General features: G+C 41.2%; 1 protein-coding gene across 2 annotated transcripts in view; it reads right to left on the bottom strand.

Annotated features, from left to right (window-relative positions):
* Positions 1-14,051, bottom strand: part of RAB6A (RAB6A, member RAS oncogene family) — a 116,188-nt gene that overhangs the window by 19,546 nt on the left and 82,591 nt on the right. The window contains exons 3-6 of one of the 2 annotated variants that reach the window (XM_030557131.1): positions 9,796-9,849; positions 7,726-7,831; positions 5,271-5,382; positions 3,274-3,367 (exon numbers count right to left, since the gene is read on the bottom strand). In XM_030557131.1, coding sequence (XP_030412991.1) covers positions 3,274-3,367; positions 5,271-5,382; positions 7,726-7,831; positions 9,796-9,849 — 366 coding nt within the window. Of the gene's footprint in view, positions 1-3,273; positions 3,368-5,270; positions 5,383-7,725; positions 7,832-7,897; positions 8,004-9,795; positions 9,850-14,051 lie in introns of both variants that reach the window. The other variant, XM_030557125.1, reaches the window with a different exon arrangement.

Here is a 14,051-nt window from a genome sequence, read left to right as displayed (position 1 = left end):
ACAGGCTGGAAGCAGGACTAACTTGCCAGGCCTTCAGGAATGACTATAGTGGCTGAAGGAGGTATTGACAATTTACATTCAAATTGTAAGAGTTAAAAACTGTCTTATGTTACAAGAGTTTGAGTAGACAAAGATTAGTTCACGTTCCCTAATCAATGCAATCGGCCACCATATTTTGCACCAAACCTGCATACTAAGTGTACTGCTAAAATCTTCTGCGAATTTCCATCCTGAAATGGGCAAATTAGCAATCTGCCATTATTCTAGGCTTCATTTTTACTTCAATGCTTGATACGCAGTACTGATTGATTTAGAATTTTACATAAATGCATTTCATTACACATACCCAAAATATGCATTTCAGGACTAAAGTAATTTAAAACTTGAATTAACTTCCTGTATGAAGATTAAGACAGTAATTATTCTGCAGAGCTAGCTCATATCACATTATTATGAACAGAAGTTATCAGCCATGGGAAGGTCAGCCTTGATTGCCCCCATTCATACCATCTTAGTAAAAATGGTGATTCACGCAGAAGGTGACAGGGGTTGCACCCATTCTGAGGTGCTGTTCATAACCTTCCCCACGTTTTGTCTGGGGAAGAATTTCTTTGACACTTCAGTAAGATAATCTGAGATCATTCAATGAAAGCAGCAGCAAAGAAAATGGAAAACTGAATGACTAATGCTCTTTCTTGTCACTTTCCTTTTGGGATCTGCTTCTGCAATAGCTATTTATGGGGCGTTGAGGCAGTGTTTCTGGGCTTGCTTTGTTGAAGATCTAAATCCTACCTGCTTTACGAAGATCAAAACCCACCAAGAACAACAACTCCTAAATTCTTGTTAAGTGCCCATCTGAGTGTACTTGTTTATACTGACTTCACTTACAGCTAGAGCTCACTTAAGCTTTCCTCTGTCCATTTCCACATGAAGATTTGACATCTGTATTATGATGGCACCCAATGCCATGTAATAGCCTCCAGTGATTTAAAACCATCCGCTGTGATTTGCTGAATACTAACCATAAACTCTGCTGCATCCAAAAATCTTTAGTTTATTCAATAGTTTAAAAAAAAAACCATCCTATTGATGAGCCTTTGAATCTTTTTCAGAAAACAGAAGAAAAATTGTGTTCCAGGTTTAGCTAAAGTTAGTTTTACAAATCATTTTGCAATTAAGAAATTAAAGGCATTTGATATGTTTCTTAAAGTTCTCTTTCAGGGAAGGGGCTACAACCAGTCATGCCAAACCCACGGACTGTATGGTGGTGGTGGTGGGTGGGAATCTAGTCACAGAGTGTTGCGGTTCTTAGGGACTGTCTTGTTTTGAAATAGGATTAGCTTGATTTTTGTTTTTGTTTTTTTGTGAAAGTCGGGTGCTTATTTACCACGTGAAAGCTGGCAACTGTGGCTACATCTACAGAAATAGCTTTGTTGTGCTGACAATCCGCTCAGTAAAGTTCCTGAACAGTACAAAAAGCTAAAGCTTGCCCTCACATAATGCATTAAATGGATCTACCACCACCTTAATGACACACACTGTGGTCACCTCATTAAGTGCTTATTTTAGTTGCATCATGTGTCATTTGCTCATGCGAGATCTATGCCCAGATGAAGCGCAGACATGCTGTAAAAGGCTTGTTTATCCAGTGGCTTCTCTGGGTTATCATAACTGCACAGATGACCCAGATGTCTCTGTTCAACACAGCTAGCTAGCTCGCTCTTGGAGATGTATGTTGTCTTCCTAGCCTGGACAGGGAGTCACAGTAACCCTGAGGAGAATATAAATTAGGTAAGTCCAGAGGATTTCTCCCCCCAGCCTCCAAAGTGAGTGGTCACCACCATTCCTCATTAGCAGTAAAACCTGCATCCTCCAAAAGGCAGCCCCTTCCTAAATAACCACTTGAGAATATTCAAGGCTTCCCATACAATTGCCTTTGATTGGAAGCCAAACTCTATTTGCAGAATGATGTTTGTTCGCCCCCTGGATGGTCACTTATATTCTATTTTGCTTAAGTATTTTGTGCTTGGCAAGAGCACGTAAAAATCACAGATCTGAAATACAACAAAACAGCTTGATTTCTTACCATGTTTTTAACATTGAAATCGTGTAGCAAGCTAACTACCGGTAAAATATTATGTAATAAGTTACCATTTGGTGTGCAGGGGGCATTTAGTATTTGACATATTAATTTGGATACACAGTGTATACAAGATTAGGGTATATAACTGTGCAATAAGTTGATACAACAGAGTTATACAATTATTAATGTACATTGATTATTCTGTGCTTTGCAGTTTCATTCCTAGATCTCTCAACAGAAGAGTTCTACATCTTTTAACACTTCACTGCCCTTCACCATAGAGCTGCTTCTCAAGAATCTTAGAGACAATAGGCAATATATGAGAAATGCCAAGTCAGTAAAGCAATTGTGTCACCATACCCCATCTTTGCTCTTGCCTCTGAGTGAACACGAATGGCTCTAACCCTTTGTTCACATTCTGCAATTACAGATACTTGCTACATGGGCAAGAAAAAACAGAAGGGATTTTATTGCATGTAAACACACAAGGTTAGTGCTGTAGCTTTTACTGCTTAGGCTGATTAGCTATTTGCCAAATGGAAAATTTATCTTCAGTAAAACAGGCAGAAAGAACTTCATTTGGTAGTTCAGCATTTAAAAGGCAGCAACTCATCTGAAAGCTACAGCACTGCAGAAAGCTGTTAGATTACCCTCCCCAACTTGAAAGTCTAGCAGTCTGTAGTTGGAGGGGATGGGCTGGAGGTCAGAGAAAGATAATTCACACTTGTAGTGCCTTCCAAATAACTATCATCCTGGTGAAGCTTAATTATTCTTCCTATTTTACCCCAGGTGAGATGTAGTCAGGCTGACTTGTCCACAGTCCCATAGCAAAGCAGCGTCAGAGGTCAGAGACCCTAGACTTCCCACACTTTCAAACATGCTAACTAGTCCAATCAGCTTTTGAATACCCAGAGTCCTGTGGTTTTAATCAAAGACAAATCATCCATCCTTTCCAAGTGGATAAATGGGATTCCAAGCAATTTACTGCAGGTGGGTCTTTCAAATGACAGCTAAACACCCCACAGAGGTGCTGTCTGTGGACTGTGGACTGAAGAGTGGATATTCCTCTAGGGTTCTTAGCCAGTTTCCTTATCTCCACTGCCATGGAGCATGTTGTACCCTGGTTCATCACAGGATGTAAGAATAGTCCAGCAGACTGAGTGCACAACACACACTGCCCCGTCACTTACCTGTTTTACATTGTATCCCGCTTTTGCACTAGTTTCAATGAACATTACATTCAGCTCTTTGGCTTTCCTCTCTCCCTCCTCAATGGATACTTGCCTGGGGAAGAGAACAACATTAGAGCAAACGATATGATCATCCTGAGAAGGGGTTTGCCTCCACCCCAAGAGATGTCTCCACAGTCCCAACACAGATGTAGTTATACCTGCTAGGTACTGTCTCCAGCCACTGCCATAGGAAGGGGACAACATTTCAGAATACAAGCTGGGCTTCTACAGTGCACCTACCAGGAACGGTCTACATATACTCAATCCTACCTCAGCATGTGGGAATGGACGAGATGACCTCTTAAAATCCCTTCCAGCCCTACATTTCTATGGAACAATACTCTAAGCTTTTCAGTAATAAAGCCAAGGTGGCCACTGGGCATTTTCTAAATTTCCTGCCAGGAACTACACTTGTATGGCTTGATAAGAATTAAGTGCTCTCAGGCTGTGCTAACTAGCAATTATTGCCCTGTTTAGCTAAACCTTAAGGTGGTTATTTAACTTCTTTCAAAATAATTGTATGTAACCTGAAAGTATGAAAAAACTGCTTAAGGTATTTAAGTTAAAGTATTTAAGTTTATTTTGTTTAAAGGAGCTAACGATCTTCCAAACAAATATCCTGAAGTCCTCAACATATAACCAGCTTCTCCCTGAACTTAAGTTTATAATACACCAGGGGTCGGCAACCTTTCAGAAGTGGTGTGCCGAGTCTTCATTTATTCACTCTAATTTAAGGTTTCGTGTGCCAGTAATACAGTAACATTTTTAGGTGGTCTCTTTCTATAAGTCTATAATATATAACTAAACTATTGTTGTATGTAAAGGAAATAAAGTTTTTAAAATGTTTAAGAAGTTTCATTTAAAAATTAAATTAAAATGCAGAGCTCCCAGACTGGGGCCAGGACCTGGGCAGTGTGAGTGCCACTGAAAATCAGCTTGCGTGCTGTCTTTGGCACGCGTGCCATAGGTTGCCTATCCCTGTGATATATCATTACGACACATAGGAAGCTAATATCATGAAATTTACATTTTAAGTCTGATGCTATAATATTGTCATGTTCAGAAGGACATGCTGCCATTGTGTGTTTATGTTTTAAAAAGACACTATTTTGTACCACTGTGTATTGTGAGATTAGCATAAATCCACTGTAGCAAGGTAGCAGAATGTCCAAATGCCAGTGCAACTTTGCATTAGTGTGTCTGAAAAATTTTCCCCCTAAAAAAAGTACAGTAGGTACGACAAGGGGGGAAGGGGAGAGAAAAAAATCACTCAGTTCAACAGAAGCTTCTCTTTTAAATAAAATTCTAAATCATAGAATCATAGAAGATTAGGGTTGGAAGGGACCTCATCCAGTCCAACATCCTGCTCAAAGCAGGACCAATCCCCAGAGAGATTTTTACCCCAGTTCCCTAAATGGCCCTCTCAAGGATTGAATTGTCAGCCCCGGGTTTAGCAGGCCAATGCTCAAGCCACTTAGATTTTAATTTTAACTACATTAAAAACAAACTGTTTAAAGGAATATTCAAGATAATCATTTAAATTAGTCACCTGTACTAAACCTAGATTATTAAACATTTTAAATCTAGTTTACTCTTTCACTGATGTTATTGACTTTTTACGTTTCACTCAGCTTGGACAATGAAGCTAGACTGGTTAATTTTACTCCCTGGTTCTTGTGGATGTCGCTGGTTCTGGTTTGCGCGCACACACACACACACACCCCACCCGTCCTGAGGGCTCACAATCAAGGCAGGAAATGTTTAAATAAAGTTTCAACTGATTTTTTTTTTTAAATCAAGAAAATTCTATTCACATCTGGCTTCAGCATAATTTAAACAAACTAGATTTTGGGCCAAATATAAAATCACTTTAAACAGAGCTTTCTCAGAGAAATCAACAGCAGATTGGCCATATGATTAAGAAAAATGTACAAAGAAGAATTATTTCTCCGTACCTCTTATCTGCTAGATCTGTTTTATTTCCCACTAGCATAATGATGACATCACTGCCCCTTTCCGTTCTGACATCATCAATCCATTTTGTGGTTTGCTGGAATGAGTTTACATCTAGTAAGGAAGAGTGGACAAAGAAGAGTGTCACTGTAAAATGTTCTTCCCAGATCACTGCCAATACAGCCATAAATCTTAATAAAAGCCTCACATTCTCTGGTAATTGGTGCAGTAGGGCTATGTAGAATCAATGGATGCAATCCTGATCCCATGGAAGTCAATGGGAGTTTTGTTATTTATTTCAGTGGGTCTTGGATTTTACCCTTTGGCTTTAAATGCATCTGCAATTGAACTTAATCTATCCAATTATAAATGGACTTTTAATATCAGAGTGCAAATTATGAAGAGTTTTTTATCACTACTTTTAAAGAACTGTTATTATTTCATTTTATTGAACGAAGGGCTTGTCTACACTATAAAATTGAGTCAATGTGCAGCCACTGCGGTAATTGAAGTGAAGGTTCACATTCACACCACGCTCCTTCTATCAGTGGTGCTCATCCCTCACCAGGAGTTTCCACCAACTGAAGTAGGGCATTGTGGAGCCCCACATCCCTAGTGCTGACACCTCAGACTGTCAGTGCAGGGGCAGGGAGGGCTCTGGCTGTCAGCCTCGCACAGGGCTGGCACCCAACAGGTGATGTAAGTAACGCAGTATCTACATGGACACTGTGTCACCCTATTACATCAACGTAAGCGCTATGCCTCTCACGGAGGTGAAGTCCATTTAGTTGGCAACTTACATCAGCGGGGGCTCCACTGTAGTGTAGACACTTTACACCAGGCTGCAGTTTAAATGTAGTTTACATACAGAATGGGGTCCTAATAACTTTGCTATTTAATCTGTACTACTCGTGACTTGAAAAAAACATTGAATATATGCATTGTTAAGAGGGCCCTACTGTTTTAAGGATTTAAAAAGCATTTAACAGCAATTATTACACTTTGTGTTGCTTAACCATTTTGTGATCACTAGATTTAGGTTTGCTTTCCTAGGAATATTTAGCTTATGTAGTTACTAGCAACTCTTGTTAGGTTGATCACTGATGTTAAAAGAATTTCAGAACTAGTTACATTAAAACAAACATAAAAGGATCCTTTGGCACTTTTCTAACTAAAAGTCCCTTCCAGATTCCAGCAGCTTTAGTAGAACTGGTAATGAACATCTACGCTGCAAAACAGGATTCTAGAAATACGCATTAACTAATGAATATACAATAACCTTGTCTGCAAAGCTGTGTTCTTAACAATAATATCAACTGCTGTACCATTCAATTTAACAGTTAACATACACCTCGGTGATTGCAGCTATTGCATCTGAGATGCCAAAGTATTTGCCTACACTTAAATAGGGAGATCTCTGTGTTATCTGTTGGCTTTGTAATGGTACAGTGAAATGCTGTACGTCTTAATCATCTAAGACTTGATCACTTGCCAACAGCTTAATGGCATAAAGCTTTGCTTTAGTACTTAGCAATAATCATTAGGTCAGTAGAGAAGTCCAAAATTCACAGCTATCATGCAATTTTAGCTGAATTTAAAATGTTTACTTATAACAATTAAAATAAATTTATAAGGGAAGCCCTTATTCTTGCTATAATCTTCTAGAGTATTTATGCCTAAGGATACACTCCTTTTGGATTTGGGTAGAACTGGACTATTTCATCCAGTCACTATTGATTTAAAATGGAAAAAACCTCAGAAGGTTTATTTCTCCTTTAACAAAATTAGTGCTCTTTACAAATTAAAAGCCAATAAATGAGGGTTGTTCTGGCCTTCTAAATCAGTCTTCAGGGTGGAGGTGAGAAAGCACTAACATTTTAGCCCTCAAAAGCGTACATACCTTATTATGACATGAAAGAGTACATTATTACAAGGCTAAATCCCTAGTCATGGAGCTTTAAATACCAGAAAATGGAAGTGACCGATTAAGATAAAAACGTGGCATGTCCTTCCCCAGCCCACACCCAGCTTTTAAGGACAATGGAGTGAAGCAAGCTGCAGTTCTCAAATGGTCTCAATGGGAAAGCGCTAATTTAGAAATTCAAAGATACGCAAGCAAGTGATTCCAGCGTTTGAGACCAAGTCAAAGATGGAGAGGGTACCCAAAAGAAGAACAGATGAGACTAGGCCAGCCAGTGCTCAGAGCTTTGGGACAAACCATGTGATAGGAAAGGGTCATAAATGTATTATTTCAGCAAGGGAGATTGATAAGTCCATTTATACATCACTATAAACAGCTGTGATCAGAAGTGCCTGGTTTAAAAACTCGACTACGATAAAAGGAAACACTGTTCATGCCAGGATGAAGACCAACCACATGATTGTGATGTGACATGCAGAGCTAGGCTAGAGAATGACAGAGCAGAGTATCAGAAATGCAGAATTCCCCCCACTCACTTGTGATATCATAAACAACAACTGCAACAGTGGAGTCACGAATGTAGCTAGGAATCAAGCTCCTGAACCGCTCTTGACCTGCTGTGTCCCATAATTGCAACCGTACCTAACAAAATCAGTCAAACAAGCAAGACAAATAAGAAAAAGGTCAAAGCCGGTGCAATATACCTACTTGTGATATCGTAAACTACTACAGCAGCAGCAGAGTCACGGATGTAACTGGGAATGAGGCTACGGAAACGTTCCTGACCCGCAGTATCCCACAGCTGCAACCTGATCTGTGGGATGGGAGAAAATTTAAAAAGAAAAAAAAAAAAAAAAGAAAAAAAAGCCAAACTGCCACTAAAAATAAAGAGTAAATCATTTTATTTGATTGGTTTTTTTAAAAGCTAAATAAAAATATAACTCATGCAAGGGATTGTTTGGGACTGGGAGCAGTAACAAACTGCCTCTCCTTCTGGCAACCCCCCCCCCCCACTCACCCACAGTGGTATCTAAGGCCATCTCTACACTTACAGCACTACAGTGGCACAGCTGCGCCTTTGCAATGTGCGTGGTGAAGAAGCTCTACGCCAGCGGGAGAGAACTCTCCCATCAGCAGAAAAACACCACCCCCATGAGCAGCATAAGCTATATCAGCAGGAAAAGCTCTTCTGCTGACACAGCGCTGTACATACTAGTGCTTATGTCGGTGTAATTTATGTTGCTGAGGGGTGGAATAGTCACACCTCGAGCAACATAAATGTTGTCGACATAGGCGCTACTGCAGACTTAGCCTGAGCTAGTGTATTCTTTGCCTAAAGGAGTCCAGAGGAATCTATATTTCCCACTCACTTCCCACCTCTTTGTATTTCAAAAGCCCCTTCCCACTTCTAGAGGGTGGGCAATAGGATGGCTCAGTTTTCCAGCCAGATAGGACGGGCAGGAAACCTGAGGCCAAGTGCCAATCTGCACATCCACCCACAGAAGGCATTTATGCTCTGCTGCCATTCTTCCTGGGGCCCAAGTGCATAACTACCAGAGAGGCCTGTATGACAAGGGGGATGGAAGAATCACATTCACGACCACTTCTAAATGCAAGTCTTCAGCTGCTGCCAAGCCACTGGAGCGGCTACTAAACTAACATGCTTTTTCAAGGAGGATGAATGCTAATCATTCAGCTGCATGTAATGTTTAGCCATAATGCAAAGTAACAGAGATAAACACAGATGACAAAGATGAAATTATCTTACCACTTAGATTCTGAAAGAAAATACAAGATGCTCTATAAACCAGCATACATACATACACACACATACATATAGAAAACATCGAAGGGCCTGAACTGCTTTAGGAAAAGCATGCTAATTTGTCAGATCACTTAAAATGCAATCATATTTATTGTGAGTTTACCCAATACCTTCAGCTTGTGCAGAGTTATACAATTTGTGTTCTACAAACACATCCCCCACTGCTGTATTTCTTAATTAAGGATGTGAGCTAATTCTGGACCACGGCGTTAATTTCTGTGGAACACTGGCTTAATTTCAGAGACAGTACTGTGCTAAATAGAGTAAACCTGCATATATTTATGAGTTATACCTATTCTGCTGAGCTGGGGAAACAGATTGGCAGTTCGAGTTATGATCCAATTTATATTCAGCTCCCAGCCATATATTAGGAACTTTTGTGGGTGCCCCTTTTCAAAACCCCATCTAACAGCAGACTCTTTAAAACCTTCCCCGAGCCATGAACTTTTTCCTCCTTTACTCCCCAAGTTTTGCATCACATTGCCTATTCAAATCAAGAATGACTGAATATGGCTTATTTCAAAACTTGTGAAAAACCTCAAGTGGCACACACTCATTTCCCTACATTCCCAGGTTGCCTCCACAGCACAGCCTAGAAGCAAGGGATCAAGCCTGAGTCAGCCACTGATCTTCTGCATGGTAGCAGGATGGGTTTCTTCCAGACCTCCAGGCCACTGCAGAACTCTGAAGGATGCTCACATTGTGACAGATTACAAAACATACCAAGAATAGCGGATTCTTTCCAAGTGACTACAGAAAAATCATGCAAAATCTTACTCACTGTTCGATCCTCCAGGTACATGGTTTTCGATAAAAAGTCAATGCCAATTGTTGCCTGTAAAAAAATCGTGTCAGATTTCAATAAAAAACAAAACAGGTGTAATCTGTTTCTCTCACGGGTATTCAATAATTATCATGCTAGACTAGATCTGGCACAAGCTGATCTGAGGGCCATACTTATGGGATAGTGCTTTCCTTCAGTGGGATTTGTATGCAAGATACAGGTTAGGCTTTTTCCACTTTAAGCCTCGAGACTCTTAAGTATATCCCTAAATAAGAGATAGTGGCAAAATTAGTGCCTATTAGTAGCATAAGATTACAGCATAAAAAGCACACATTTGTAATTAAGTTAACCACAGTTTGTACACAACTTTGGTCATTTATTCTACAGACACGAATACGACAGCAGGGTTTTCTTTGTTCCTTTAGACATTACCGGAGCATAGCAACAGAAATCCTCATGCCAGCTTAACCAAAACGGAGGGAAAGGGAGAAATCGTGTTAAAAACAGCTCTGGTAGCACTGATCCCAAGAATTCATTCCCTTGGTGATGCTGCATTTAATATTAGTGCAGGATTGGGAAACAGCGCTGCAGCTTTGTGTATTGCAGGTGTGTGACTGACCTGGGACTAGGGCGACTAACACTACTATGGCTTTAACAGAGTGACCCCTTGATGCGGCAGTACCATTAAACGATATCAACGAAGCCCAGAAGACAAGTTGAATCCCAGAAACCTGGTATCAACTGAAACACAACCATTAGGGTCTAGTCTTCCTCAAGTTCTGGTATGAAGGCTTCATCCTAAAAATCAGAGGAACCCCTATTCCAAAAATGCTTCTGCACCACAAGATCCCTTTTTATGGTAGGCATTCTACCATCTGCCAGCCACACTTTCCAATAGTTTGGGTGACAATCTAATGCAGGGGTAGGCAAACTATGGCATGGGTGCCGAAGGCAGCATGCAAGCTGATTTTCAGTGGCACTCACACTGCCTGGGTCCTGGCCACCAGTCCAGGGGGCTCTGCATTTTAATTTAATTTTAAATGAAGCTTCTTAAACATTTTAAAAACCTTATTTACTTTACATGCAACAATATTTTAGTTATATATTATAGATTTATAGAAAGAACCCTTCTAACAATGTTAAAATGTATTACTGGCATGTGAAACCTTAAATCAGAGTGAATAAATTAAGACTCGGCACACCACTTCGAAAAGGTTGCTGACCCCTGATCTAATGGGTGGTTTTCATGCAACTAGCCAGTTGCAAAAGGAAACTGACTAACATTGCATGATCCAACTCAGTTTCCCTCTGCTGCTTGCTGCACAAGACACTTCCTCACTAGAGAAGGCCAGCAGCTTGGGAGGAAGGCCAGAAGGAGGTATATGAAAGAAACGAGGTTGATTTCCAACGCTGATGACCCAAAAGCTTTTCCATCATCAAGAATTGCGAAGAATCCCAAAGTTTAGAGGTGAGCAGATGAAATATACCAGCAGTTCTCAAACTATGGGTCGGGACCCCAAAATGGGTCATGACCCCGTTTTAATGGGGTTGCCAGGGCTGGTGTTAGACTGACTGGGGCCCAAGTCCCAGACCCACCATCTGGGGCTCAGACTTCGGCTATAGCCAGGGGTGGTGGGGCTCAGGTTACAGGCCCCACGCCTGAGGGTGAAACCCTTGGGCTTCAGCTTTGGCCCCCCCACTCTGGATGGTGGGGCTTGGGTCAGCTCATGCTTCAGTCCCCCCCTCCTGGGGTCATGTGTTACTTCTGTTGTCAGAAGAGGGTCGCAGTGCAATGAAGTTTGAGAACCCCTGAAATATACACATTGAGGGACCCAGTAGACTGGCACATTAAAACATTTCCCTTCCACTGCTAAGCAAGCTACAAGGTTTTGATAAACAGAAAAGCTACATTAAAGTTTGCCTCAAGAAAGTTTCCATTCTCCCTGATATTTTACGGATCTCCCTATTCAATTAAACAATATTTAATAGAGAAAAGCTTTAAGATCTTGCACCAAAAATTTAAATTGATCCAGCTGGAGCCACAGTAAGACTACATCCTGGTGACCAGCATAGTTTTTACAACAGGTTTCGTAAAAGGGAGGTGGAGCTCAAAGAGAAGCTGCTGTCCCAGCTGCTTTGTGCCAGAGCTTCATGTACAACAGCAGCTCAAGTGAGTCTGATTTGCAATTTTTGGGAAATTTCCCCAGTCAAAACAAGTCTTGATGTAACAATGTCTGATGCTGTGGAGGCCTTCAGAGCATTTAATTTGGAAAGGTCCCTCAACACCTGAACCCAGCTGTCATATACCAGCAAGATTCATATGCCACTAATCCACCTCCAACAGGTATCTTAAAAAAAGTAATTCCTTGGATTAGCTCAAAGACATGAGGGGGTCATCATTAGGGGCATTTCACACTGAACAAAGACAGCAGATCAGCGGTCCTGGCTGAGGGATGGACTTGATTACCCAGAAGGTTCTCCACTTTGATTCTTCTAGGGAAGAGGACGGAACAGTGGTTGTGTGGTATGAAGTCTTTACTAGCTTTTCCTACCCCAAAAAGTAAGTATGTAGAGGACATCAAGTTGTAACCCTGGTAGGAATGCCACTGTGACTAAAGCAACATATCTTCCCACAAGGTATTAAGTATGGAAATTCCTTCGTGTCCTAATGCCAGGTTGACGGCTGGGTATACGGCCTGTAGGATTTTTAAGTGAAATGTCCTTTATGCAGGAAAGTTTATGCATCAAATCATTCAAGGAGGTCAGATGCAACACAAATATCTCTGCATCCCAGACTGAGTGGTCTCCCCATTAACCTGGCATTGCATCTGCAGCATCTCCTACTCAAAGGATAGGAGATAGCATTATGCTGCGTAGATCTTCATAAGCATGAAGATTTGATATTGACATCCTGAGTAGAGTTAGATGAGCCAAATTTGGCCAGCTGCACAGTTCTAGCCATATAATAATAATAAATAATAATAAGTGAAGTGAGAATAGAGGGCAAGGGCAAGAAGACAGTCTAGGGATAGGTCTACACTTGTGGCGGTGTGTAGCGTACTGACACCCAGCTAGCACTGGTATAAACAGCAGGGTAGATGGTGAGGCACTGCTTAGGTGAATAAAGACATGCCTGAACCCTGTGGGTATGTACCCTCCCGGTATGTACCCTCCCATGTCTACACTACTATGTAGTATTCTGCTGCCTCCTCTTTGCCAGAGTGTTTCCCCATCACAGTGAAAGATTCTGGCAGCAGGGAAAGGGTATGGCAGGGGCAGCTGCCTCCATTTGAGGGAGCTTTTCACTGCCACAGGTAGCTACATTCTGCAGTGAGTCTGGATGCCATCTGCCTTTCTCTGCAGCATGCAGTTACGCGTACCCTACCCTCCGCCCCAAATGCAGACAAGGCCTAGGAGTCTGAACTGTTAAATACAATAAAACATAAATCAAAGAAAGGACACAGAAGCCGGGCATCTGTTCAAGTTCCTGACAGGAGGAAGACAGGAACTGAAAGCCAGCTCTGGTTCTGTCCCAGCTGCACAGAGATGGGAAAACCTGTAGTGCGGATTAGCAGACTTGAAGTAAGAAGGATGCTATAAGCCTATTAAGGTTTACTGTCAGACACAAGAATAAGTGGGCATGAAATTAAGCTAAAGTAGAGCAAGAATTAGGGAAGTTTGGGTACCATTTCTTCACACACAGAGGTGTTACTGTGTGGAACCAATAGAAGCAAGTAGTTACAGGTTCTGTAGGTAAGAGATACATTGTAAGGCACAACTGCAAATTTAAAGGAGGCAGGTGTATTTATCCTGAACACTCCTGTGAGGTAGGGCAATGTTATTATCCCCATTTTATAGATTGGGAATGGACAAAATACAAGTGACTTGCCCAAAATAAGAGAGGGAGTTTGTGGCAGAGCAGGAATTGAGTCTGGATTTCCTGAGTCCCAGGTAGGTACCTTTGCCACAAGACCATCCTCCCTCCATTTCTACATGCTTACAGAATCAGAGGTTTTAAAGTCAGAAGGGGCCATTACAATCCTCTAGTCTGTTCTCCAGCATAACAGAAACAAGGAGGTGAACTAATGTCCCTTATTGGACCAACTTCTGGGTGTGAGAGGGGCAAGCTTTCAAGCTATACAGAGGACTTCATGTCTGGGAAATGTATTCAGAATGTCACAGCTAAATACACAGTGGAACAGATTATTTAGCAAAAGTAGTTAACACATTCTAAGAGACCATTCAAGGTACAG

The sequence above is a fragment of the Gopherus evgoodei genome, chromosome 1 (assembly GCF_007399415.2).
Source record: "Gopherus evgoodei ecotype Sinaloan lineage chromosome 1, rGopEvg1_v1.p, whole genome shotgun sequence".
Lineage (NCBI taxonomy): Eukaryota > Metazoa > Chordata > Testudines > Testudinidae > Gopherus > Gopherus evgoodei.
The sequence above is the reverse complement of the archived record's forward strand: the minus strand, read 5'-3'. Positions and strand labels throughout refer to the sequence as shown.